The following is a 24,467-nucleotide window of genomic DNA, read 5'->3' on the forward strand; positions in this document are numbered from 1 at the left end:
GGGTTGGGTAAAATGGACCTTGATAGAGCAACTTGAGCACATGCTCAGCTAGTATGGCTCGATAATACATGTCTTCATCAACCCCCTTTGCACAATGCCAAAACTTTTACGCCTCTTTCGGTGCACGGTAGGTGCGATAAAACGGACCGGCATCATTTGGAGTTGGCGAAGGCGCAGCTATCTCAGGTCTAAGTTCAGTCTGTAATGCGCGTGTGTGACTAGCATCTCGATAGAGCCTGAACGATGATTGAGGAGTCTCGGAGTGATGGCAGAGGCTGAGTCGTCTGGGCTGCGCGGGGCTAGGGGGCGGCTGAAACAAGCTAGTCCTAAAGAGGAATACCGCAGATTAATCAGCAGTCTCCATCCCGACCATCTCGACGCGAAGGCCGTCATCCTGCTCGAAAGCCAATACTCAACGCGCACCTCAATCATTCAGAAATGCCTTGAATCGAGAATCTCGCGGCTACGATATCCTTAGAGATGGGAGCTCTTAGACTGTCGGTCCTAACGCACAGGCCCGGCCCGGTTCAAAAGCCGAGGCTTATTTCCCCGCCCACGCCTCCCGCAACCCTTCCGCGTCTCCACAGTTCGATGGCATCATCAAGCCTGTTCAGGAACTGGTGGGTTTCTATCCGCACACTAACGGCATCTATTGAGACCGCAACGTTCCGCCGTCGCCTGTTTAGCCTGAATGAACGGTTGCTCTCGCTATGATATCACCCCAATTGCTTCATTTATTCCTCCAATTGACGGCCTGGCCTAGGAAAGATGTTTAAATAGAAACCACAGTCTCTGGTACTGATGGGTCTGACCGCGAACCCAAGGTAGGCTGACAAGATGATCTTTGTCTACCTCTTCCTGTCTCTGCTTGCTGCTGTCGCTACAGCCGAAGATGGATCTCGAGCGTGGCTACGGTACGCACCTGTGCCCCAGGCCGACAACTATCGCTCTCATCCTTCGTCAATCATTGCCCTGAACAGCACTAAGAGTAGTCCGGTATACACCGCTGGACAGGAGCTCCAGCACGGCATTAAGGGCATTTTCGGGAAACAACTCGGCATCAATGGGACTTCCAACAGCAGACCGGCCATTATCGTCGGCACCGTGGACGCGTATAGGAAGGCTTATGGGAACTTCGACGAGGCTGATGGCCTTGAGGAGGATGGCTTCTTCCTCAGCACCGAAGGCGACAACGTCGTAATCGTGGGCCAGAACGAGCGCGGGGCATTGTACGGCGCGTTCGACTACCTTTCCCGGCTGGCACAGGCCAAATTCTCGACTGTTTCATACGTCTCCAATCCTCACGCTCCAATTCGTTGGGTCAACCAATGGGACAATATGGACGGCAGCATTGAGCGAGGCTATGCAGGCCCGTCCATCTTCTTCCAGAACGGCTTCGTGGTGACCAATACTACTCGAGTAGCCGAATACGCACGGCTCCTAGCATCCATACGCATCAACGGTATCGTCATCAACAATGTAAACGCCAATGTTACTTTGCTGAGCTCGCGAAATATGGATGGTTTAGGCAGACTGGCCGACGCCATGAGGCCATACGGAGTACAGCTGGGAATATCGTTGAACTTCGCGTCTCCGCAGACGTTTGGCGGCCTGAGCACATTTGATCCTCTCGACCCTGCCGTTGATGCGTGGTGGGCCAACATCACCGATCAGATATATACCCGCGTTCCAGACATGGCAGGGTATTTGGTCAAGGCAAACAGCGAAGGGCAACCAGGGCCTTTAACGTACAATCGCACACTTGCCGACGGGGCCAACATGTTCGCCCGCGCCACGAAGCCCCATGGTGGTATTGTCATGTTCAGAGCCTTCGTTTATGACAACCACATCAACGAAACAAACTGGAAGAACGATCGAGCGAACGCTGCTGTAGACTTCTTCAAGGATCTAGATGGGAAATTCGATGACAACGTTGTGGTCCAGATCAAGTACGGACCGATCGATTTCCAGGTCCGGGAGCCTGCCTCACCTCTGTTCTCCACGCTGCGCAAGACTAATACGGCAATTGAACTCCAAGTAACTCAAGAATATCTAGGCCAGCAGTGCCACTTGGTATACCTAGCTCCACTGTGGAAGGAGATTCTAGAGTTCGACATGAAAGCTGATGATCGCCCATCGAAAGTCAAGGATATCATTTCTGGGGAGCGCTTCAGTCGGCCGATAGGCGGATTTGCAGCTGTGGTTAACGTGGGAACCAATGCAACGTGGTTAGGGAGCCACCTCGCAATGTCTGTGAGTGCCGCTTGTGTCTCGTGCCACTTTCATTGCAAGACGCTAATCGCAGCAGAACTTGTACGCATACGGCATCATGGCATGGGATCCTGCAGCCCAATCAGAGGAAGTCCTCGGAAGTTGGATACGCTTGACGTTCGGGTTCAACCGCGATGTCATGGACACGATCACGGACATGTCCATGAAGTCATGGCCAGCTTACGAGAACTACTCCGGGAACCTCGGCATTCAGACCTTGACCGATATTCTGTATACTCACTTCGGTCCAAATCCGGCCTCTCAGGATGGCAATGGCTGGGGTCAGTGGACGCGCGCAGACTCATTCAGCATCGGCATGGATCGTACCGTGAAGAATGGAACAGGGAACGCCGGTCAATACTCCCCAGCAGTCGCTCAGGTGTACGAGAACATCAACACTACACCGGACAACCTCCTGCTATGGTTTCACCATGTCAACTACACCCAACGCCTAAAGTCCGGAAAGACGGCGATCCAGCACTTTTACGACGCGCATTACGAAGGTGCAGCTACCGCGCAAACTTTCGTCAAGCAATGGGAATCGCTCCAAGGCAAGATAGACGCCGAACGATATGAACATGTGCTCTTCAGGCAGACGTATCAGGCAGGCCATTCGCTCGTATGGCGCGATTCCATCAACCAATTCTACTACAACCTATCTCAAATACCCGACGAGGCTAAGCGCGTCGGGAATCACCCATACCGCATCGAAGCCGAAAAAATGGCGCTTAGTGGGTACAGGACGTACGCTGTCAATCCCTTCCACACCGCGTCGGGCTATACTGCCATCGTCACCACCTCCAATTCCACTGTTGGAACAGCGACCGCTAATGTCACGTTCGCCTCGGGAACCTATGATGTGGCCGTCAACTACTACGATCTCATCGGTGGAAAGGCGCGATACGAGCTTTCTCTCAACAATAGAACAATTGGACAATGGACCGGTGATTTGGAAGATAAGTTAGGTCACGCCCCTTCGATCTACCTAGACGGCCATTCGGCGACCCGCATCACATTTAGAGGGGTAGAGGTCAACAAAGGCGACATACTCAAGATTGTGGGTAAGCCTGATGGTATTGAACCGGCGCCTATCGACTATATTTCTTTCCTCCCACCTGGCGTAGCCGACTAAGCCTACGATGAAGATTCTATTTTTAAATGCATCGAGGGAGCCCATATATTCAACGATGTGCTTTTGGGCTGAAATGGTTCGTCAATATAGACTGTTTTCCAATTTTGGAAGGTTCTCCGCTGTTGGGCCGTACGCGCCCTTGCGTTCGGAGGTCCTCAAGGCTGAGGCAGTAGTGCTGACATTGGTAGGGTGTACATGGTCAAACCATAAGGTTTCCGTCCCCAGCCTCGCGTACTCGGGTCGGGGAAGGACGGATGTGGTCGCTCGTGCGTGGTAACAAGCGTCCCAAAGACAGCCACAACCATCACCACGGTCTCATATTGCGCCTCAAATGGACGCCAGCGCTTTCTCCACGACTATGATACGTTCTCCTTATCGCGCTTCCTATAGCTGCCCACGTGTGCGTCCGTGTTCTGCATATGCCAAGACGCGCTCCTTTGCCTTACAGCACGGAGGCGCATCGTCCCCATCGACATTCGACCGGGATCGCTTCGTCCTGCGCCTCATGCAACAGGATATGCTGCCACGAGGAGGTGTCCCGAGTATTCGAGCATGTCCATGCTCATGGGAGCGGCACGGCAGGTTCCTGAACTATTGATTCGCGGTTTGGTTTGTTTTTGCGGGATGGCTGCTCGGCCCATGACAAAGTTCTTTTTCACTTATCTCGGCACAGGAGCCTTCTGGAAGAACACCATGTCCCACGCCAGCCTTATGACATCCCCACATATTTCACTAATCCGCTGGATCACTCTTAGCCCTGTCTCTCATCCGACCTAGCTCCACCCCGGCTCGACTAGCGATATTCCAGGTGGCGAAAAACATCAGGATGTCTGCATCCAGCACCATCGCAGCAAGATGCGCTGCCTTGAGCGCTGGAATCGCTCAGGTAGGTTATACGTAGCTTATGGTGTCCAATTGCTGAAGGGAACTATCAGATTATCGCCGATGCGAGCAGCTTCGCATGTCTACTGCGCGAATCGAGGAACGACATCAACGCAGTCAACACGGACCTTCTGGCGCTTAAATTATTGCTCGACATTGCCCGAGGTGACTTTGCGGCGTCCTGCCCAACCGAGACATTTCCTAGACCTCTTCTGTATGCGCTCTTCGATATCTTGGACTGCTGCGCATCTGCGACTGAGGTGCTCCACAAACACTTCGTGAAGCTGTCTGCCATAGATTCACGGAGCGAGGCTTTCCATAGTTTCAAGGAATCGCAGTTGATTAACCTGCGACACGACCTAGAGGCCTTGAGGTCCGCACTTGACGTTGTCTTGGATGTCGACATTCTGTAGGTCAATCTCTTCGCGAGCCCTAGATCGGGATCTGACTTGCCTCAGATTTTTCGACCCTGCATCCAAGCACACTGTGTACCCCTCGAGGAAGTGCTCCCTCGGGGAGAGCGACCCAAAAGCCACTCGCTCACTTCTGAGAAGGATCGATATAGAGCGCGAGCATGCCGAAGCTCTTACAGAGAGCAGACTTCCTGTACTATACGCCTCATTCGATAAGCTCAGAGCCTGCACCGCATCTATACTAGAGGATTCCTGCGCATTCGACGAGTCTCAGAAACGATCAGATTCTCGGTTAGACTCGCTCGACCTTTCCCCCAGCGACAGTTGTCGAACCGGCATACCGATTCCGACTGAATTGCCGCCAGCAGCTTCAGCCACTGAAATAGGAGCTTGGATTGCCAATATTGTGCATTCACCCACTATGCCACCAGAACACATCATGATCTCTGATCCGCGGACAAACTCACGAGCGAGAACCCGCGAAGAAACCATCCCTTCACGCGGGACTTTCTACGCTGAGAGCACTACCTCTGGAAGCCGAACCCAATCATCAGGAAAGCAAAACCCGAGAAAGAAAAAGAACCGCCTGCGGGCAGGCACGCCCCAAGCCATCGCCAAGCCGCCCGGGGGGAAACACTCAAAATCCTACACCACAGCAACGGTCGTGAGCTCCTCAGACACCTCGCTCATCCACCTCAACATCACATCGGACAAACTCGCCATCGCTCATAGCAAGAGAAGCGAGCTTACCAAAGACCAAAAAGTCGCCATCGACTGGGACCTACGCCACATCTCGCGCACCACATCCGCAGCGAACGTAGAGCGCATCCTGTGGGAAGGCGCGAACCCCAACACCGAAGACCCGGATTTCGGAACCCTCTTCATAAGAGTCGCGTTTGAGCTTTCCGTCGACGTCTTGAACCTCCTCCTCGAGTACGGCGCACAGCCCTCCAAAACCTCCCCACACTCGCGCTACTTCTCCCCCATCCACGCAGCAGTGCTGGGCAACCAATTCGCCAATGTGCAGTTCCTTGCCGAAAGGGGCGTACCCATCGATAGACCGAATAACTCGGGCGAGACGCCGCTGCACCTTGCTGTTAGAACGCCTGGCGCGTACCCGATAGCGAAGTACCTCCTTGACAGAGGTGCGGACGTCGATGCTAGTGCGAAAGATGTCGCGTCGCCGCTGCATGCCGCTCTCTCGGCTGAGGAGCTCGACTCCCGAGAGCGCAGTCTGATCGTCCAGTTGCTGCTTGCGCATGGCGCGGAGGGCGAGGTGAGTAAGGAGGCGGCGGTTAGGAGGGTCAAGGGGCTGAGTGTTCTGGGGTTGGTGTGATTTTTCGCGCAACGGAATGGGTGGGACGGCTGGCTGGTGGCCGGGTAGACTTTTCATGTCTCGAAGTAGGGATAGGGCGGGGGATGGGAGTTGGGCATTATGGCGAATGTGCGTATTTCTTATACTACTGTGCGCATGTAATAGCACGGGTGTCTTGGAGATTACAAACGGATGAGAAAAGTGCGGTGGGTTGTAGGCGTAGTATTTCTATATTGTACGATTACAGGCGGAGTAGTTGGAAAACGGGAAGCTATGACGGCAAGTACAATTTCAGGTTCAAGAAATAGCGTGCGAGTTACGGGCGAAGTCTCTGATGCCGTTTCTCCCCCTTTAGCAAAGCGATTCTGCGTCCCCAGCCCTGATGGACCCTCATTACGTTTGCATTCCCTAACTACATAAAGGATGGCTTTCTGGATTGCTTCGGGCTTAGCGGTCCAGTGCCTCCCGAGTCTCACGTAAGATGTTAAACGCTAACGGGACGGGACACCAAGCTATAAACACAGAGGCAGCCGTACCTTCCGCAAACTCCTGGGAAGTAGAGTCCTTACTAGCTTCTGAGTTTTGCGAATATGGCGACCGTTCGTGTCGAGGTAGAGATCGCAGCACCGCCCGAAGAAGTCCGCGCAGTAGTAAGTCATAAAGCCGTCCGCGCACTGCACCTCCGTTCCTAACGTAGTTCAGCTCCTCGACTTCCCCCGCTACAAAGAATGGCACAGCAACTTTATCAAACACATCTCCACCCTCCCGCCCGGCAAGCCCGGCATTGCTCTCCAACCGGGTGACAGACTGCACGCGGAGTTCCCAGGCTCAACTATCGAGCCCGCCGTCATTTCCAACGCGCCCTCCGAGTTCCGCTGGTATGACCGCGGTGCGCTGGGTGCGTTCGCTGGGATTCACTATTGGGAGTTTCGGGAAAGTAGGAGTACGGAGGGTGGGACGACGTTTGTGCATGGGGAGGATTATGATGGGTGGGCGACGTTCCTGTTTAGGGAGGGGTGGCCGCTGCGTGGGACTGCGAGGGGGATGTTTGAGGGGTTTTCGGAGGATGTTAAGGTGAGGGTGGAGGGTTTGAGGGCTGGCGGCGCGAGGGGCGGATATTGAAGGGGGAGGAGGGATGTGGGATGATGGTCGCACAATACGGCGTGGTCGGGAAGTCCTGCAATAACTTCTGGAGCTCACACGATCTGACGATATGGCATTGAGAAATTCATAGTGCAAGATTTTGTGCATTCTCGTCCGAGCTACGTGTTTCTCACGATCCAGGCTTCAAACTCTTAAACTTCTTCGTGATATTCGTAATCGCCTCCTCCACCGGTAGTCGCTCCATAGAACTCGCACCGTAGAAGCCATGAATACCCTTCGTTCGCGATATCACATATTCGGCATCCTCGGGTGCCGCAATCGGTCCTCCATGACACAATACGATGATGTCTGGATTGATCTTCGCCGCCTCATCCCGAATCTCCTGAATCAACTTCACACAATCATCCAAGCTCTTCCCGCTTGTCGCTCCTATCGACCCGGACGTGGTCAGACCCATATGCGCCACGATGATATCCGCACCAGCTCCCGTCATCTTTTTTGCTTCCTCGACGTTGAAGGCGTAAGGCGTGGTAAGCAGGTCCATTTCGCGCGCCATGCGAATCACCTCGACCTCGGCATCGTAGCCCATGCCCGTCTCTTCGAGGTTCTGCCGGAACTGGCCGTCTATCAGGCCGACTGTGGGAAAGTTCTGCACGCCGGCGAAACCGAGGTCTTTCAGTTGCTTGAGGAAGCGGTCCATGGAGCGGAACGGGTCGGTTGCGCACACGCCGGCGAGGACTGGCGTTTTCTTCACTATTGGGAGGACTTCGCTGGCCTGTTCTGTGTTAGTGCAATATATCCGAGCTGCGGCGTGAAGCGGGCAGACCATCTCAAGCACCACGTCGTTTGCGTTCCCGTACGGCATCAAGCCGGCTAGGGACCCTCTTCCTGCCATGCGGAATCTGCCACTGTTATACACGATGATGAGGTCGCCGCCGCCTTGCTCGACGAATTTCGCCGACAGGCCGATGCCGGCTCCTGCGCCCACGATGATGTTTCCATTCGCTATCGAGGCCCGTAGCCTCTGCAATATCTCTTTTCGGCCGGTAGGCGGACCCATTATGATGTCTCGCTGATCGTATAGAAGGATTTGAACGGGTGTTCGTGAAGATTTCGGATTTGATATCCTTTGGGGAGTGGCGTGACGTCAAGAATTGCGGGGCTGTTCCACAAGGAGCAAGTTCTGGCGGAACACAGAACATCTCCACTTCAACGCATCTTCCGCGTCGCTGAGATGAACTCACCACCACTTTCATCATGGCTACGGTAGTGCTTATCGGTACCTGCGATACGAAGCTGGAAGAACTGCTCTTCCTTCGCGAGGCGATTCAGCGAGCTGCTCCGGACGTGAACGTAAAACTCATCGACGTCGGACGAAGCGGAACGGAGCATGATGATATCGACATAACGCAGAAGGAGTTACTGGAGAAGTACGGCGAAGGGAACAAGGTTAGCGAGTTACCTCGAGGCGAGGTTATTCAGACGATGGCGGACTGCGCAACTAAAGCTGTGAAAGCGCTCTTGGAGCAAGGCTCCATTCATGGCGCCATTGCAGCTGGAGGGTCGGGAGGGACCTCGCTGGCATCGGCCGTGATGAGGAACGCCCTTCCGATTGGATTTCCTAAAATGATTGTTTCCACGGTTGCCAGCGGAGATACCGGGCCCATCGTCGAAGAGACGGACATCACCCTCATGTACTCCGTCGTAGACGTCGCTGGCCTGAACCAAGTACTGCGAAATGTGCTGAGTAATGCGGGTGCAGCGATCGCGGGGATGGCAAAGTCGTATGCGTCGAGAGAGAGTACCCCTCCTTCGTCCGCAAAGAAAAGAGTCGGAATAACAATGTTTGGAGTAACAACGCCCGGCGTGGATGCCATTCGGAAGCACCTCGAATCGAAGTACGATATCGAAACCTACGTTTTCCATGCGACAGGCCACGGAGGGAAGGCTATGGAGCGCCTGATCCGTGAAGGCGGCCTGGATGCCGTTCTAGATCTCACTACGACCGAGATCTGTGACTTCCTCACCGGGGGCGTCATGAGTGCAGGGCCGAGTCGACTTGAGGCTGCTGCCGAAGCTGGCATACCTAATGTGATATCAGTGGGAGCTACCGATATGACGAACTTCGGACCGAAGAGCACCGTGCCTGAGCGCTACAAGAACCGCAAGCTGTACGAGCATACGTATATGGTGACCCTGATGAGGACGTCCCTAGAGGAGGCTCGACGGGTCGGAGATTTCCTTACCACCAAGTTGAAGGAGCGTGCCAAGCGCCCGGACATGGTGGAGGTGTGGTTGCCTATGGGAGGCATCAGTATGATATCGACTCCGGAAGGGCCCTTTGCAGATGCAGAAGCAGACGCAGCCCTCTTCCAGACAGTGGAGGATGGTCTCGCGGGAAGTGGCATCAAAGTGGTCCAAGACAAACGCGCTATTAATGACCCGGAGTTCGCTCATGACATCGCGGAGGCGTTGGTGGCTAAGATGGGGCTAGGTGGGACGACGCAGCACCAATGAGGCCCTCAAAATGTGCGACGATGCTGGGGCTGGAGGGTTTCAGACGGTAACGTGGGCCTAGACAATAGTTCCTTTCTACCCCGAGTACAGCCTCGCTTGGCTGCCAGCACTACGCCGTGAATTCCTTCGGGGCGTACACCAGCATCGTGAAACGCCTGGCGAAGGAAACGGGCAGCGTTGACTGGTCTCTTAAGCATAATAAGGCCTACCTACGTGCTGTACCCCTTTGCCGCAGAGGCGAAGCTGCTGTGCCGGGCGGGACACGGCAAAGGTCGAAAAGGGGCGGAGCCTTGGCAACGGGCTGCGCCACAACCTTCCAATTTCCCTGTCACTCGCTAACTGGTCAGCGACGGATAGCCGCCTGGGGCCGCCTAAGGGAATCACGAGCTGACCTAAGCACATTATCGACTTTTAAACATCTCCATCCCCGCACACTGCTTGCTCGGATCTGGTTGCCATTTTCGCTTCACGTCATTCATTCAACATGCTCTTACGTTCCTACGCTGTGTCGCTCGCTCTCCCTCTTTCCTTCTATGCCGCCGTAGCACTCGACTTGGACGTGAACAGCCTAGGTGAGTTCTTCTAGAGTCGTAATAGGGCTAGGCCTTGCTAATACATGCAGACTCGATTAAATCCACGGCGAAGACAATCGCGAGCGCTATTGTTGGATCCTACAATGACAATCTCGAGGAAGAGCGGGTACCAGGTCTTTTCGAGGAACCTTACTACTGGTGGGAGGCCGGTGCCGTATGGGAATCATTGCTCGAATACTCGCACCTGACTGGCGATTCTCAGTTCAACGACCTGATATCAACTGGCATCTTGCATCAAGTCGGCGACTATGACGCTTTCATGCCCCCAAATCAGACGAAGACGCTTGGCAATGCCGACCAAGCCACCTGGGGCCTGGCTGCTATGACGGCTGCTGAAATTGGATTTCCGGAGCCAAGTGGAGAAACAAAGTGGGTCGATCTCGCCGTCAATGTATTCAACACGCAGGCTGCGCGTTGGGATGAGGAGAGCTGCGGCGGCGGCCTGAAGTGGCAGATCTTCACCTTCAACAACGGATATAACTACAAGAATACCTGGTCGAATGCTGGATTCTTCCTTCTCTCTGCGCGCCTCGCGCTCTTCACGAAGAACGAGACGTACTCGCAATGGGCCGAGGAGGCCTACCAATGGATGCAAGACGTAGGCTTGATCTCCGATTTCCATGCCTTTGATGGTACCGACGATAGAGCCAACTGCTCGCAAATCAATCACATCCAATGGACCTGTAACCATGCTATGCTGACTGAGGGCGCTGCTCTCTTGTACAACCTAGTCAGTTTCTCCACTCTTGCGTCGCAATCGGCTTGCTGACTTTTGCAGACCAGCGGAGACAACACTTGGAAAGACGCCGTCACCGGCTTCGTCAATGCCTCCTCCGTCTTCCAAAATGACACCATCCTGTCGGAAGTCGCCTGTGAAAACAACGGGAAATGCGACGTTGACCAAAAGGCCTTCAAGGGCGTCGCCGTACGTTCCTTCGCTCGCGCTGCCATCGCGGCTCCCTTTGCCTCTGAATCCATCAACACGATGCTCCAAGCCTCAGCGAAGGGTGCAGCTGCGAACTGCGACGGCGATGGCAACGATTTGACCTGCGGTCTGAGATGGACTGGGGAGAATGACGACGCGGACAGCGTAGACGATGGCGGCCTGGGAGAAGCATTCAGCGCCATGGCTGCTGTGCAGGCGTTGCTGTGGCCGCAAGCGGAGCCTGTGGAGAGTGGGAACTCAACGAGCCCTAGCCCGAGCGCATCTGGGACGGGAAGTCCATCGGGCACTGGTGGCGCGGCGGGTCCGGAAAACACAAATGCGGCGGGTATGACCGTGGCGTCTTGGGGTACGGCATTCCTGGGTGCTGTATTTGCGGTTTTGCTTCTGTAAAAGGAAGGCTCTTGTTCGGACTCTGTATATCGACCTTAGCCGGGATGGACTGCACATGGAAAGTACGACAATCATGACAGGACTTTGGCATTAGAATCCGGAATCACAATCTAGCGTTCAAAGTCTTCATCTCTGCTTCAAAACCGGGTCCGTCCATTTCGTCGGCGATGCGCGACATTAGGGAATCGATGAGATATCCCACCCTTGTAGCGCCTGTCAATAGGTATTCGTTCAAAATTTTCTTTCCTGTACTTACTTGAATATACACGGAATTTCGGTAAGAAAATCAACTCAGCTCTAGCAGCTCTAGCACCTTCAATCTCCTACTCCTCAGGCGCGAGCAGTTCCCCGAGGTTAACACCAGCGGAACCAACAGTCGTGATCCAGACAGTCTACTCGGACGTGAGTCTGCTCTAAGTAGGGATTTTGGAGCACCTTTTTCGTTGCTGATTCAATTATCGCAGCTGAGAGCAGGACGGCCCAGGTGGTTGCTGAGGCTTTGGCGTTGGTTGAAAAGGGTGAAGCATAGGTATCGACCGGAGATCATTCGGCCTTGTTCGGATCTCCGGCCCCGCCTTCCTAGAGATCCGAGGTAACTTTCCACTTTGCGGCTCTTCTTCTACCTAGGTACCCGCTCATCAGTCACCATGTAACATCAACACTCGTGTCTTCGCCTCGCCTCGACACCCGCACTGTCACTGCTCCATATTCGCATTGCAATATGGTTCCTCGACCCTACTTCGATGCTCAAGGTCGCGTTCTACCATTCGACCAGGTAATGCAATTAGAAATAATCGACGATCGAACATTTCGCTCTACAACCAAGGCCTATTCGCCAACTGGAGGAGAAAATGGGACGTACGGCGGTCATGTGTATGCACAAGCTGCTTGGGCAGCTGCACAGACCGTGGACGAAGGGTACCTGATCCATGTACGATACCCCCAGCGACGACTCAAGCCCCTGAGCAAGATTGACAATCACGGCAGGACATCACCGGTTGGTTCACACTTGGTGGCCGGCCCACGGAGTACTTCGTCTATACAGTCCACAAGATTCGTGACGGATACAACTACTGCACGCGAACTGTGACCGTCACTCAAGCCGCGGAGAAGGGCACCATGTTCACGTGCACCTGCTCCTTCAAACGAGATGAAGGCTCGCCTACCGACTTCCAACACAGAGTGGATTTGAAGGGGCACTATCGTGTTGTGCTGGAAGGAAAGGAAGACGAGCCAATGGAACACCCTGTGGCGCCGAGCAATGATTCCGTATACTTTCGCGAGACGTATCTGCCACAACATCCAGAACACTTCAATCCTATAGCAGGCCTACATCTGCGAAAAGTCGACATGAAGAGGTACAACGACGTGCGGATGCCGCTAGATCGAAGGCAGCTAATATTCTATACGCTGCGTGGATCGCTTCCGCTGCCAACCGCGCCATATCCACCCATCTCAGCCACGTTCTCCGTTACGAGGGAAGCGAATCTTCATGCATGTGCACACCTCTACGCATCAGATCGCAACTCCCTCTTCATCATTCCGAACCATCTCTCCCTGGGCAGAGAGTTCACTAGAATGGCCTCGCTCTCTCACACTGTCATCTTCCACGTTGGTATAAAAGACCTCGTCATGCCAGCAGAGCCTCGCACAAATCATCCAAACGCTGATCCAACTCTGTTCGACGAAGGGTCGCTACCACTTTGTAATCTCGAACCCTATGGTAGAGGGGATAAAGATGGCCGCAAATGGTTTGTGCAAGAATCTTGGACTACGCGGGCAGCTGGCGGACGAGGACTACATATGAGTCGTATGTGGGATTATGGAAGTGGCACGCATATCGCGACTACGATCCAGGATGGCTTGATTCGATTCAAGCCGGGGACGAAGTTGTAGTGCATCCGTGTTGGCATTAAGAGGAAGCTGGAGTACGGAAGAAAGACCAGCAAACTGGTAGTAGGTCTTTGCAAGGCTGGTGGTATCCAGGGAACGTATCAAGTCACGTGGGTTAACGTCCACTAGATTAGTCATCGCAAAAAGCAAATAGTTCAGCTGAACTTCAGCCTTCCCTCCCACATCACCACAACCGAAACCCCCGCGAACTCTCCACATTCGGTGGACCTCTCTGCACCTTCGCGAAGCTCTTGTCCGACTTGATTCCGTTGCTCAGTTGATGAGCAGCGGAGCGCCAACCGGAAGATCATAGCACCTGCGGCATCTTGCGCTTTGGCAATTGGAACACTTTGCAGTCATGGCACCAAAATCGCTCACTCTTCGGCCTCGACAGGAATTGCCCTCAGCTGAGCTTGTGTCTGTGCCTCCGCCCACACGTACGTCTGCGCCATGGCCTTACCCCGCCGCTGCCTTCTGCGTTATGTTAGCCCAGACAGACTCTCCATCCCTAACCGATATGCATGACGCCCTAAAGGCTGGAGCGCACCCCAATGCCGCGGTTTGCGAATTCGACGATGGCGAAAATATCTATTATCGCCCACTGGACTCAAATGAGGATGACCCTGTCCCGAGGAAACACACCACTACGGGAATCGTTCCCAAGCGTACTCCCCTAAATCCTTTTGGCACGCCTGTTCGTCCCGCGAAACCAAGACTATATGATTATCGAGTAAGAACGATATGGGTTCCCCTGATTCACGCCGCTACTACGTTGAATGGGCCAATGATCGAGCTCCTCGCGGACTGGGGTGCCCGTTTCGACAAATCTCTGGAACCTATTCATATCGATTTTCGGTGGCCGCTCCTCAATCCTTTTTATCTGTCCATCACGAATCAGCGGATAGACATTCTTAAGCTTTGCCTCGGCCTCACCGGTCACTCAGATCGTTTTGCAAAAGAATGGCTAAGCGCGTGCCTCCCCATCGCCCTCGAAGAAAACAACAACGAAGCTGCAAAGCTTCTGTTGCATCACGGAGCTACGTTCCATCAGACTATATTGTCGAATATCACAGAAAACAATATGGATATGCTCGTGCGGGAAGGTTTTAGTCGGGCAATCGTGACGCAGGATGGGGTCTTACTCCCAACGAGGAAGCGAGACAGCGCTGACTTGGAGCCGACGACAACGTCTGGTCCCTCTAAGAAGGGTCCTCGATCTCCAACAACCTACTGTCCTGGATGCGAGGAGGTGGTCACGACTTGCGGGCGACGTCCCTCGACCCCTATTGTAACGAGATTGTCTGACCCGTGCAGGACATGCCAAATGTGTGGTCTCTTGGAGGACTGCCGTGCAAGCATAGATATATCCGCATACCCAGCTGTCACCTTCAAGCTTTCACAGAACGTAGAAGCCAGAACCGAGGAACTTGTCATCAAGCTTGGCCACAATGAATTTCGCCATCCGTTAACGCAGTTAACCGGTGTGTATCCACCTACTACTATAGAGCGCTTGTTAATGAGGAACAGATGACTGGCATCAATGCCTTGAGGATATCAACTCCGAGTTCGACGATTCTAGCACCCAGTCTAAAGCCGCCTATGCAATGGCTACCAGGTGGCTACAGTCTTGCCTCAACGATCATGTAAAATGCAACTCCCATTCGGGGTCGGAGTTCTCACCAACGAGACTTGTCGACATCAGTATGCTGAATAGCTCCGGAAACCCCAGGCTTGTGCAACCGCAGAATCCCGGTGAGCCTTATGTAGCTCTGAGCCACTGTTGGGGACTAGGAGGTCTCCCGCGTACCACCCTTGCCAATTTGCAGGAACGAATGCAGTCTATCTGTCTGGAAGAGCTATCGCTTACAATAAGGGAGGCAATCTCTATCGTCAAAACTCTTGGGTTCCGCTATTTATGGATTGACGCGTTGTGTATCATCCAAGATTCCACTGAAGATTGGCTGGCTGAAGCCTCTAAAATGAGCAGTGTCTTTAGCGGAGCCGCATTCACACTAGCAGTTGCCGACTCTGTCAGCCATTCCGAAGGAATCTTTCGACCTCGCGAGGCACAATGCATCAGACCATTCCGCTTCGAACGCTTTCGAGATGGGACGAATCTCGACCGGGGCTTCTATGACGGCGATAGAGAGATTTACGTATTTCCTTTCACTAAGCGGGCTTATCAAGGGGCTCGCCCAAAAGGGCCTTTAGATAAGCGAGGCTGGGTGCTTCAGGAACAGATCCTTTCACCTAGGATCCTTTACTATGGCCGCGGTGAACTTTTTTGGGACTGCGTCACTCTATCCGCTTCGGAATCTTCACCAGTATGTGTATCTTTACTCGCGGACAGCGATCCAGAAGAGACCTGGGCTCTGAAGCTTCTTCGACGGACGATCGTCGGAGCATCTGATCCAAACGTATTGCGCAGGCGAATACACGATGCCTGGAACCAGGTTGTCAAGAATTATACGGCGAGGAAGCTCACGAAACAAGGGGATAAGGTAATTGCTTTGGAGGGTATCTTGGACTCAGTAGCGAAGATCTTGAACGATACCCCTATCGCGGGCATGTGGAGAAGCGGCCTGTGGAACCAGTTACTGTGGTGGATGGAGAAGCCGGCGGAGAAGATGGAAACGCTACAGAACGGCTCGAAGTACGAGGCCCCGTCATGGTCATGGTTGAACGCAGATGGCCCAGCTTTCTATCACAACTCTCTCCATGGCGATCGGTCACACGAGGACGCCAAACCACCGGACTTCACTGACCTACGCCCAGTAGTTGACATCATTGATGTTCACACGGAAACAATTTCTCGCGAAGTCGGAGTCCGTGGCACACTCACATTGACAGGACCATCCTTTTGCTACCGCATCATTGCCAACGACTTCAAGAAACCAATATGGAAGCGCTGGAATCAGACCAAGCTAAAGCTCAACCCCGGACGTTGGATGCTCGATGATAAGATCGATCTGCCTTTAGAGGTCCAGTGCGTTGTCATAGCTGAAGACGAGGTCGCAAAGCTGCTTGTGTGCCTTTGCCTAGTGCCTGTAGACGACACCGACAAAGAGTGGAAGAGAGTCGGAGTTTGCCATTGGGAGGGGTTGAGACATCAGATCTCTGGGTACTCGGGAGAAGAGCCAGTCAAAAGGACTTTCATGGTGATCTGAAAGGAGGAGGCAACAGTGGAGTTTCTCTGATGAGCGGCCGTCCGTGTCACCGTTATCCCCGGCTGTTGTCTAACCCTGCTCACTATGGTGCTTCGCACAACCCTTCACATCTTGCGCACTCCATGACGTCGCGTGCCGATCCAAATGACGAGAGCTCGGCAGAGTTAACCTAACAACCTTGACTCTTACGGGCCGCGTCACCAGCTCCACCGACTACAACAAGCTCATCCGGTGGCTTCGCGAGTGCATCGGCCTTGTCAATCTCACGGTACACATACCAATCGACTTTCTCTACTGGAATGGTCTTGAGGATATCGAACACAGCCTCGTTCAGCAGCTGCGAGAGGAGCCAAACGAAGATGCACCAGTCAAGATGGGCGGAGCAGAGCATATATTTTGGCATCTGGCGTGCCTCAACCACTTGGATTTGACATGCATCATTGGATACCGGGAATATTCGGAAGACACCCAGAACCCACCAAAGCAACTTCTTGATGAGGACGCCGAGGCAGTTCGATTATTTCTAGCGGCCTAGCTCAAGGAGGCTTTATATCACTCCAAACCCCAGGTCAACCTCAAGATTGATGTGGTGAAGGTCGCGGGCCGTACGAAATAGAACAGGTTGACTATCCGAATTTCCAGGGAGGGAGAAGCCCACGGGTCCTCCTGGGCTATGCGCAGCCTCTCCAATGGCGTCTTTTGTGTCACTTCACGAAAGTCATCAAGCACTACTTTTCCGGCTGGTGGATTTGGGCTAGAAAATTACACTCTGAGGGCCTGGGGACGATTAGGATGATATAAACCTTGCTGAGAGCGCGCTGACTGGTAAAAGCATGAAGGGGTATATTGGAGGTGGCGCTAAAAGGGAACGACCTTTTGAAGTAGCCTTTATGACTATGGAACCATGCTTACTAAAACATCTCTTCATATGTCTATTCACGCACTCTCACCTTCCTTTCGTTTTCCAGACTACTTCATTGACGATGTCCTGGCTGATGGTGCGCGGCCATCGTACATTTCAGAATAGTACGCGTACCAAACAGCACGACAAAGTATATTAAGTCGAATAGTACCCTTACGGTATTGGCTGGCTCCAGCGTGGACTATTCATCCCGAGGTCGCATTACCCGAGGACGAGAGCTCACTCATCTAGCATGTGGAAGAACGGCGTTGAGGATCAGCTGCACTTCCTTTCGCGTTGAATGACCGCAAACTTGCTCACTTCCGTCGTCCAAGGCGCCAACAAGGTGCGAAGGGAACGCCACAAATTTCTCCACTCCGAACCTTGGCACCCGCCTCATAAATGCGCGCAAATACACTCTAGCCTAGTCCTCGCTTCTATATATCCCAAATGCCATTCAATCTCACTTAACCATGGATTAGCGGTTCCATCGCATTCGTTTCCAGTCTTTCTCAAATCTGTCAATCCATCGCCCGAAAACCAGGCCGTCATCCCGCTCGCTACCGAATCCAGGGCACTGCAATAAGCATGGACATGTCAATGCCTGCGACGTCTTCATCGACGGCTATGCCTTCCATAGGCGCGATGTCAGGCATGTCGACGACGTTTTCGATCAATACGCGCGTTACGCTTTGGTTTACGGATTGGACGACGGATACGGCCGCTGCATACGCCTTCACGCTCATCTTTCTCTTTGTGCTGGGGATCTTCAACCGCTTCCTTGGCGCGATAAGGTCGCAGCTTGAGCGACGATGGGAGGAGCGTGTTGAGGTCGTGTCAAGTGAGGGCAAGAGTAGCTATCGGAAAAGACACGTACGGCAGCAGCCATCGCGTGCGAAAAGAGAAGAGGACGCCCAGGAAGAGTTGCAACCCCTCAGCCCGGCTCCTGAAGCGATAGGAGCTCAGGTAGAGGAGAAACCCTCACGGCATACAGCGAGAGGGTTCTGGGTCGCGAATGCTGGTTGGAGTGCTAGGCGCGATAGCATCCGGGCGTTGCTGGAGTTCATCCGTGCTGTCATTGGATATATACTGTGAGAGCCATCCTGGGAAACAATGCAAGCATGCTTACGAGGACATAGTATGCTCGCCGTTATGACCTATAACGTCGGCTTCTTCTTCGCGGTTACCGGGAGCGTCTTACTAGGCGAGATGGTTTTCGGAAGGTACACTCGGAGCGGACATTCGGGATGGCAGGAAGGTGGGTGCCATGAGTGAGCTATGGAAACACCGAGCATCCTTCGTGCGTCTTGAATTACGCATCTGGACCTTGATAAGGTAACAGGCATCGACGGCGTCGTGGGGGAAATGCTGATCATCAGGCAGCACGAAGCCCTTCAAGAAGGAACAAACGCCACAGAGTGCTTGTGTATTTGCACCTGCACGCCGGGGAGGACTGGAAGGCGCAGACTAGAGCATCGGCCTACAAAAACACTACTGTGGCATCACAGAATCGCTCCGCAAGCATCTCACTCCCACCATCGTCCCACAAGCAACGCGACATATTATTATATCACCGAACGTTCTTTCGCTCATATCCACATCGGTAGCCATATACACAGCAACAACTCGTGCGCAATCTCTCGTTCGACTCTCCGCCCCGCTCCCACGACGTCCTTCGAAACCCTCGCAGCACACTCTAGTGCACGATGTGCCGCCACATCCTCTTCATATTCAACTGCGGCTGCATCCAATGGCGCAAATCCAAGGAGCCCTGCGCCAGCAAGCAGCAGAACGGCCGTCGCTGCCGCGTTCCCTACCCTGCGCCGCGCCTGCCCATTCCTTGCTTCAAGCACGACCCACGCTACGCATCATGGCCAGGAACGGCATGGCTGATGAAACGCACGGAACTCCGTCTCGCGCGAATGGGAAGTGAGGAGCGGCAAAACATTTTGCAAGGAAAGGTCACTAGTTGGCTAGGTGCCGCTCAGGATTCTTCGTCTTCGCAAAATACTGAGGACCATTTGGACAGGGAGAGAGCAGTCGGTTCATCAGCGGAGGACCCGGTCACGGATAGAGGCATCGGGCTCGGTGACAAGCCACATAATGATATGAAGGAAGATGTGTTGCGTAGGGTGGATAGCGTGGTTGACAGAAACCGTGACGCCGTTGGGAGGACCTTGTAAAGAGTCAGTCAATACATATGAGTCGCTGAACGAACGTGCAGCAGTGGACGACCGTCTATTGCGTGAGCAACGCATAGTCATTCTGCGGACGGACTACATGTGCGACTTGCTCATTGGAAAGGGAGCGTCAAGTGACCAGTGGACTCAGAAAGAACGACAGTGCGTCAACCACGCAGACTGGTGTCACCGACACAGCTGAGTCGCGTGTCAAGTCATAACCCCATTGACTCCTCCCCGACGAAGGTACAAAACGCCGACTTCTGTAGAAGCTGCACTCTTCCACCACATCGCTAAAGTACTATCAATACAACTACATCTCTATCGAATACGTATCTAGCGTCGAAAACCGCCGTCGAAAACCCCGATACCAACACCAACACCAGCACCAGCACCAAACCCAAACCCGAAGCGCAACGAGAACGCCCTGCACTAAGCGCCTCCTAAAGAATTCAGCACCATGTGCATCCGAAACAACGTCATCTATAGGTGCTCACACTATGTTATCGGAACGGCAGAGCAATGCGAAGCGAAGAAGTCGCTAGGCCCAAATGCCTGGTGCGCTATTCGCGTGGGCAATGAGCTAGTAACGTGGAAGAATTGCGAAAGGTGTGGTGGGAGGATCCGAGGGATCCGGCGCAGAGGCCTCCGCTTCCGCAACAGCAGGGACAGCAGCAGGGCCAGGGCCAGGGTCAGGGTCAGCAGTAGGGTCGACGTCGGCATCGGCAGTGGGAGAAGGATGGCTGGGGATTGGACTGGGGAAGCTGTGGCAGGGCTAGTAATGAACTGTTTTAAGGATGAGAGGCTTGGCTGAGAACTGGTAGAAGGATGCGTGGGCTTGGACTGGGAGAGTTATGGCGGGGCGAGTAATGAACTGTTATGAGGACGGGAGGCTGGGGTGTATGATGCTGGGTAATAGGTTTCTTTCTGTATTATGGTCTGTATCACTATACTATGTATTTAATTGAGACAACGGTAGGATAGAATATAATGGAATCTGGATATGTCTTCTTATTCACTCACTAGTCCAACTCCATCTACTACGCTCACGCCCAGTACGCGCGCGTTAGCTGTTGAACTAGGACTTTCTTCTTCGCATTCTCCAAGTCAGCCTTCTTGCCCTGCTTTTGCTTCCTTGCGGCTTTGCGCTGCATCTGCGTCTCGCCGGCCAAGGTCTTCAAATCGACTAGCAAGTTCCGGGCGTTGCTGTTGGGTGCTTCGTCAGCATGATTGCCAAGCAGCTCGGAGCCTTGACTAGCCTGCACTCGCGCAAGTTCCTCACGCAGCCCCATGCGCACAGCTTCCGCATGCGCAGCCTCCACCCGCGCTTCGTCAAGCTGCATGTGCCTCTGCTGAAGCTGCGTTTCAAGATCATGTGCGTGGCGCCCCTTCTGCATAGCGCGGTGCAACTGCGCCTCCAGCTCCTTCAATATCTCCTCCTGTCCAACCGCAGTCTGCGCCATCTCCTCAAGATGTGCCTGGTTTCGGCGCAGCCTATCAGACAGCCTAGCAATCGTGTCGTCTTGCTCCTCATTCACCGCGCGCAGGCGATCAAGTTCCCGGCATACGTTCGCGAGTTCGGACATCACCGTTGCTTCTAGTCCCTCGGATAGCCTAAGGCGGGTTTCGGCGACTTCGGCGCGGGTAGAAGCTGCCTCTGAGGCTTGGGCGTGGAGTGTGGACTCGGATAGTGCTTGGCTGAGCTGGTCGCGTAGGTGCGTCGATGCTTCTTCTTCTGCGTGTAGCTGAGCTTGGAGGGCTTCGACTTGTTGTGACAAGTTCGAAATTGTGGCGGCCTGCGCTTGGTATTGCTCCTCGCGAGCCTCGTACGCTTTCTGGATAGAGTGTAAGTCCTGGATGCTGTCGCTGGCGGTCTCCGTGGCTGCTTGAGTATTGTCGGTCATCTGATGCTGCGTCTCTAGGTCCTTTTCGCGCTCCTTATGCTTCTCGACAATCTTCTGAGCCGCCTCCAGCTGCTCACCTAGCATGGCGTTGATATGTTGCGTCCTAATTAGGTCGTCGCTCATCCGGACCACCTCATCCCTAGCCGCCTTCAGGTCACCGTCTGAGCTCTGCAAACACTGCTCCAAGACATGGATAGTCATCTCCTGCGCTTCCGACCTCATTCCCAACTCCGCGTACGCTTCCGTGATACCGTTCACGCGACTGTTCTGTTCAAGCAAGCGTGCGTTCTCAGCCTGGAGACGCTGCATTTCTTCAATCTCTGCGATAAAATCGGTATGAGTATACTGCAACTCAGCACGGGAGGACGCCGGAAGAGTGTTTGCTCGTGTGCGGACGGGAATCCGGGACGGGCTGAGGAGAGGGGACTTCATGGATGGATATGAACGTGAGAGAGACATGGTGTCTGGCATGTTGAGACTATGAGTGAGACTGGTGTTAGTGGGGGAGACATTGCGAGGGGCGGGGTTATGTATGAATGTTGTGTTGTCTTGGACATTGTGATGGTGGGGGCGCGTTGTGCGACGCTCGGCTGGAGAGACATTGTGTGGGGAGGATGGGGTGGTGGCGGCTATAGGTCTCCGCTGGTACATTGTGATAGCGCCGATCGTGCTGAAGAGTGAGACTGGTATAGGACTAGGGAACCTGCATTGACGTCAGTGATCACGAAAGAAACATGAGCACCTTCTCTTTGAAGCCACACAGGTATGCCGTTTTATGGGGGGTGTAGAACGCCAATATGTATACGTTGAATGCAGAATGCCATCATAAGCATGACGAAGCCCTCTCCAAAACGTCGACAACCTGTGTGCGGAACGCCTGCTGCAACTTCAGATCTTCCCTCGTGTCGTTCTGCACCCCGAACTCGCCAGTGAGGCACGCTATGACGACTTGCTGGTACTTCTCGCCCATCTTGTCGCCCAATCGGCGCTGTGCTTGCTTGAGCAGCTGTGCTTGGATGACGAAAGGATCGCGCGCGGTGCGGAACTGATTTTTCTCTAAGGTTATAGCACGCTGCCAGAGGCCGATTTCCAGCAAGACGACGCCTGCAGAAGTTAGCGGAAGCCGGTGATAAGGGTGATGTTTCGTACCTAAAGCGTATACATCGTGGATTTTGGTGAACATGCGGCCTGGCCGCCCCTGCCGCTCTGGGTGGCGGTACACGTCTCGTTCCAAGGACAGGTCCGCAAAGCCGGCTGAAAAGTCGATCTCGGGGCGGGTGAACTCGAAGCCAAGCACACAAGGGTCTCCATAATCGATGCACGGTTCGTCACTATCTGAGCCTATACACTTCTTGGAGGCTGATGGGAAGAATAATATGTTCTCGCTTCGGAAGGATTCGTGGACCTAAATGATGGGTCAGCTGGGACGTGGAAGGCCTTCTAGATGGAGCACTAACCCATTTCACCATCTGAAGCTGCGTTATGCACTTCGCAAGTGCGGATGCCAGCCTGTCACGGAATTAGCATAGTCAGATAAACCATATTTTGGAATGGCGTACTTGAACCGCTGACCTAGCGTCAACTTGACGGTCTTCATATCCAACAAACGATAAAGGCTGACGGGTTCCGGTATGCAGCCCTGGGGGGTCTCGAAAAGGAACGCGATATCACTTTGGCTCTGAACGTATTTCCATCCAACGCACCGTGGGATGCAGAAAACCTTCTCTTTCGGCTGGGATAGTAAACCCGCTAGATCGTTGATGCGGATCCTCGTTCTGGAGTCAATCTCGCCCGCTACGTCTGGCTGTCCGTCGTAGCGTCGATGCTCCATGAGGAAGGTCTTTCCGTCTTCCTGCACCAAGGCGAACCGCTCTTCCACGGGCGTCGCTCTTCGGAGGCATTCGAGCCATGCCGAGCTGAGTTCGAAGGAAAAGTCCATCCGGCCGACCTCGGTTGCGGTGATCTGAAGAGTCGCGTCGATGTCGAAGCCCAGCTGTTTTGCGTTCTCATCGTTCTGAAGGCGTTTCAGATGCTGCATGTTCAGACCGATGGAGGATGCGAGGCACCATAGCTTGATGTTCTCGTGGATGCGCCCGTTGAGATCTGAGAAGTCCTTCAGCACCTCTTCGGTGCGTTTCTTGTCTTGGAGAGACCACTTTAGAAGGCTGATGGATTGTCGAGAGTAATGCTTCCAGGACCTCGGAGATGGACTGCGTGCTTCCTGCGAGCTTCGGCTGCTGGTCAGGGACAGCGACGATAGGGAGGTCGTCATTGACGGCTTCTTCGCGGCTTCGTTGTTCCCATATCTGCTTTCTAGTAGATCCAGGGCCTCCTTGAGCATGTGCACCAGGCGGCCCAGGAAGACTTTGATTTGTTGCTGGACGTCATCGTCGAAGTTCTCGAACAGGGTGAGGCCGCCGTCTGCACGGGTCAGCGAGCGCCTCCACGGGTGGGTAGGTAATAGACCCAGCTTACATATTGGGCTTGGCTCGAACAGGATATGGCGCAGCTGCTTTGTTCGATTGTTCTCGTCTACAATTTTGTTGTAGTACTGCTCGGTGTCCTGGCCATACGTCAGCGGTTCGGTCGTCGCTTTGACTGCGGCACCAAGGACTAACGTCGTTGAAAGACCGGGCATCGGATATTATTTGAGCCGTCTTCTCTCCCAGCTTCAACAGCTGATCAAAGATAGCGATGGACAAGCCTGCCAACTCAGTCATGCTCGAAATGTGCCTAGGATGCGGTGTGGAGTGCGGGGTAAGGAAAGCTGCCCTCTCTTCACCAACGCTGAAGCTGGCCTGAACGGCAAAGACAACGAAACTCTACGGATCCCGACGGGAGCGAGACGACGTACCGGCG

The 24,467-nt window shown here is 53.8% G+C and overlaps 12 protein-coding genes across 12 annotated transcripts; 9 read left to right on the forward strand and 3 right to left on the reverse strand.

Moving 5' to 3' along the window:
* Positions 1-666: 666 nt before the first annotated feature.
* BU26DRAFT_308407 (glycoside hydrolase family 67 protein) lies at positions 667-3,569 on the forward strand. The gene is made up of 2 exons (XM_033821881.1): positions 667-2,253; positions 2,309-3,569. Exons 1-2 carry the CDS (start codon positions 838-840, stop codon positions 3,401-3,403), a joined length of 2,511 nt encoding a protein of 836 aa, XP_033683882.1. The 5' UTR covers positions 667-837; the 3' UTR covers positions 3,404-3,569.
* Positions 3,570-4,229: 660 nt separating this feature from the next.
* BU26DRAFT_427092 (uncharacterized protein) lies at positions 4,230-6,034 on the forward strand (the record flags this gene model as incomplete). Its single annotated transcript, XM_033823716.1, has 3 exons — positions 4,230-4,289; positions 4,339-4,694; positions 4,744-6,034. 3 exons carry the CDS (start codon positions 4,230-4,232, stop codon positions 6,032-6,034), a joined length of 1,707 nt encoding a protein of 568 aa, XP_033683883.1.
* A 558-nt stretch (positions 6,035-6,592) lies between these two features.
* Positions 6,593-7,135, forward strand: BU26DRAFT_604844 (uncharacterized protein; the record flags this gene model as incomplete). Its single annotated transcript, XM_033835546.1, has 2 exons — positions 6,593-6,663; positions 6,716-7,135. The coding sequence occupies exons 1-2, from the start codon at positions 6,604-6,606 to the stop codon at positions 7,133-7,135; spliced, it is 480 nt and encodes a 159-aa protein (XP_033683884.1). The 5' UTR covers positions 6,593-6,603.
* A 151-nt stretch (positions 7,136-7,286) lies between these two features.
* Positions 7,287-8,177, reverse strand: BU26DRAFT_427462 (uncharacterized protein; the record flags this gene model as incomplete). Its single annotated transcript, XM_033823732.1, has 2 exons — positions 7,287-7,892; positions 7,944-8,177. 2 exons carry the CDS (start codon positions 8,175-8,177, stop codon positions 7,287-7,289), a joined length of 840 nt encoding a protein of 279 aa, XP_033683885.1.
* Positions 8,178-8,276: 99 nt separating this feature from the next.
* BU26DRAFT_308284 (uncharacterized protein) lies at positions 8,277-9,876 on the forward strand. Its single transcript, XM_033821879.1, has one exon. It carries the CDS (start codon positions 8,375-8,377, stop codon positions 9,632-9,634), a length of 1,260 nt encoding a protein of 419 aa, XP_033683886.1. The 5' UTR covers positions 8,277-8,374; the 3' UTR covers positions 9,635-9,876.
* Positions 9,877-10,118: 242 nt separating this feature from the next.
* On the forward strand, positions 10,119-11,563 carry BU26DRAFT_564576 (glycoside hydrolase family 76 protein; the record flags this gene model as incomplete). Its single annotated transcript, XM_033833290.1, has 3 exons — positions 10,119-10,206; positions 10,257-10,957; positions 11,006-11,563. 3 exons carry the CDS (start codon positions 10,119-10,121, stop codon positions 11,561-11,563), a joined length of 1,347 nt encoding a protein of 448 aa, XP_033683887.1.
* Positions 11,564-12,284: 721 nt separating this feature from the next.
* On the forward strand, positions 12,285-13,459 carry BU26DRAFT_426259 (acyl-CoA thioesteras-like protein; the record flags this gene model as incomplete). The annotated part of the gene is made up of 2 exons (XM_033823660.1): positions 12,285-12,494; positions 12,551-13,459. 2 exons carry the CDS (start codon positions 12,285-12,287, stop codon positions 13,457-13,459), a joined length of 1,119 nt encoding a protein of 372 aa, XP_033683888.1.
* Positions 13,460-13,640: 181 nt separating this feature from the next.
* Positions 13,641-16,810, forward strand: BU26DRAFT_308287 (HET-domain-containing protein). Its single transcript, XM_033821880.1, has 2 exons — positions 13,641-14,937; positions 14,984-16,810. Exons 1-2 carry the CDS (start codon positions 13,815-13,817, stop codon positions 16,621-16,623), a joined length of 2,763 nt encoding a protein of 920 aa, XP_033683889.1. The 5' UTR covers positions 13,641-13,814; the 3' UTR covers positions 16,624-16,810.
* A 1,123-nt stretch (positions 16,811-17,933) lies between these two features.
* On the forward strand, positions 17,934-18,859 carry BU26DRAFT_519089 (uncharacterized protein). The gene is made up of 2 exons (XM_033828967.1): positions 17,934-18,615; positions 18,664-18,859. Exons 1-2 carry the CDS (start codon positions 18,113-18,115, stop codon positions 18,797-18,799), a joined length of 639 nt encoding a protein of 212 aa, XP_033683890.1. The 5' UTR covers positions 17,934-18,112; the 3' UTR covers positions 18,800-18,859.
* Positions 18,860-19,042: 183 nt separating this feature from the next.
* Positions 19,043-19,990, forward strand: BU26DRAFT_308575 (uncharacterized protein). Its single transcript, XM_033821883.1, has 3 exons — positions 19,043-19,728; positions 19,785-19,866; positions 19,920-19,990. Exon 1 carries the CDS (start codon positions 19,231-19,233, stop codon positions 19,705-19,707), a length of 477 nt encoding a protein of 158 aa, XP_033683891.1. The 5' UTR covers positions 19,043-19,230; the 3' UTR covers positions 19,708-19,728; positions 19,785-19,866; positions 19,920-19,990.
* A 1,024-nt stretch (positions 19,991-21,014) lies between these two features.
* Positions 21,015-22,409, reverse strand: BU26DRAFT_519092 (uncharacterized protein). The gene is made up of 2 exons (XM_033828968.1): positions 21,627-22,409; positions 21,015-21,550 (listed from the first exon to the last, which is right to left on the reverse strand). Exons 1-2 carry the CDS (start codon positions 22,257-22,259, stop codon positions 21,302-21,304), a joined length of 882 nt encoding a protein of 293 aa, XP_033683892.1. The 5' UTR covers positions 22,260-22,409; the 3' UTR covers positions 21,015-21,301.
* BU26DRAFT_308653 (uncharacterized protein) lies at positions 22,338-24,466 on the reverse strand. Its single transcript, XM_033821886.1, has 6 exons — positions 24,227-24,466; positions 24,084-24,171; positions 23,168-24,029; positions 23,066-23,117; positions 22,758-23,013; positions 22,338-22,712 (listed from the first exon to the last, which is right to left on the reverse strand). The coding sequence occupies exons 1-6, from the start codon at positions 24,326-24,328 to the stop codon at positions 22,432-22,434; spliced, it is 1,641 nt and encodes a 546-aa protein (XP_033683893.1). The 5' UTR covers positions 24,329-24,466; the 3' UTR covers positions 22,338-22,431.
* Between the last annotated feature and the right edge of the window lies 1 nt (position 24,467).

This window comes from Trematosphaeria pertusa, assembly GCF_010094035.1.
Source record: "Trematosphaeria pertusa strain CBS 122368 unplaced genomic scaffold BU26scaffold_7, whole genome shotgun sequence".
NCBI lineage: Eukaryota > Fungi > Ascomycota > Dothideomycetes > Pleosporales > Trematosphaeriaceae > Trematosphaeria > Trematosphaeria pertusa.

Bases quoted from the DNA above. Each gene is read 5' to 3' on its own strand.
- BU26DRAFT_308284 (XM_033821879.1), top strand. From the start codon at position 8,375: ATGGCTACGGTAGTGCTTATCGGTACCTGCGATACGAAGCTGGAAGAA.
- BU26DRAFT_308653 (XM_033821886.1), bottom strand. From the start codon at position 24,328: ATGACTGAGTTGGCAGGCTTGTCCATCGCTATCTTTGATCAGCTGTTG. The intron at 24,172-24,226 runs GTTAGTCCTTGG...ACGTATGGCCAG, and splicing joins ATGCCCGGTCTTTCAACGAC to GACACCGAGCAGTACTACAA. The intron at 24,030-24,083 runs GTAAGCTGGGTC...TGACCCGTGCAG, and splicing joins GTTCGAGCCAAGCCCAATAT to ACGGCGGCCTCACCCTGTTC.
- BU26DRAFT_308287 (XM_033821880.1), top strand. From the start codon at position 13,815: ATGGCACCAAAATCGCTCACTCTTCGGCCTCGACAGGAATTGCCCTCA. The intron at 14,938-14,983 runs GTGTGTATCCAC...AATGAGGAACAG, and splicing joins TCCGTTAACGCAGTTAACCG to ATGACTGGCATCAATGCCTT.
- BU26DRAFT_519089 (XM_033828967.1), top strand. From the start codon at position 18,113: ATGGACATGTCAATGCCTGCGACGTCTTCATCGACGGCTATGCCTTCC. The intron at 18,616-18,663 runs GTGAGAGCCATC...ACGAGGACATAG, and splicing joins GCTGTCATTGGATATATACT to TATGCTCGCCGTTATGACCT.
- BU26DRAFT_519092 (XM_033828968.1), bottom strand. From the start codon at position 22,259: ATGTACCAGCGGAGACCTATAGCCGCCACCACCCCATCCTCCCCACAC. The intron at 21,551-21,626 runs CTAGAGACGCAG...TCCAGGACTTAC, and splicing joins ATAAGGAGCGCGAAAAGGAC to ACTCTATCCAGAAAGCGTAC.
- BU26DRAFT_308575 (XM_033821883.1), top strand. From the start codon at position 19,231: ATGTGCCGCCACATCCTCTTCATATTCAACTGCGGCTGCATCCAATGG.
- BU26DRAFT_308407 (XM_033821881.1), top strand. From the start codon at position 838: ATGATCTTTGTCTACCTCTTCCTGTCTCTGCTTGCTGCTGTCGCTACA. The intron at 2,254-2,308 runs GTGAGTGCCGCT...TAATCGCAGCAG, and splicing joins GGAGCCACCTCGCAATGTCT to AACTTGTACGCATACGGCAT.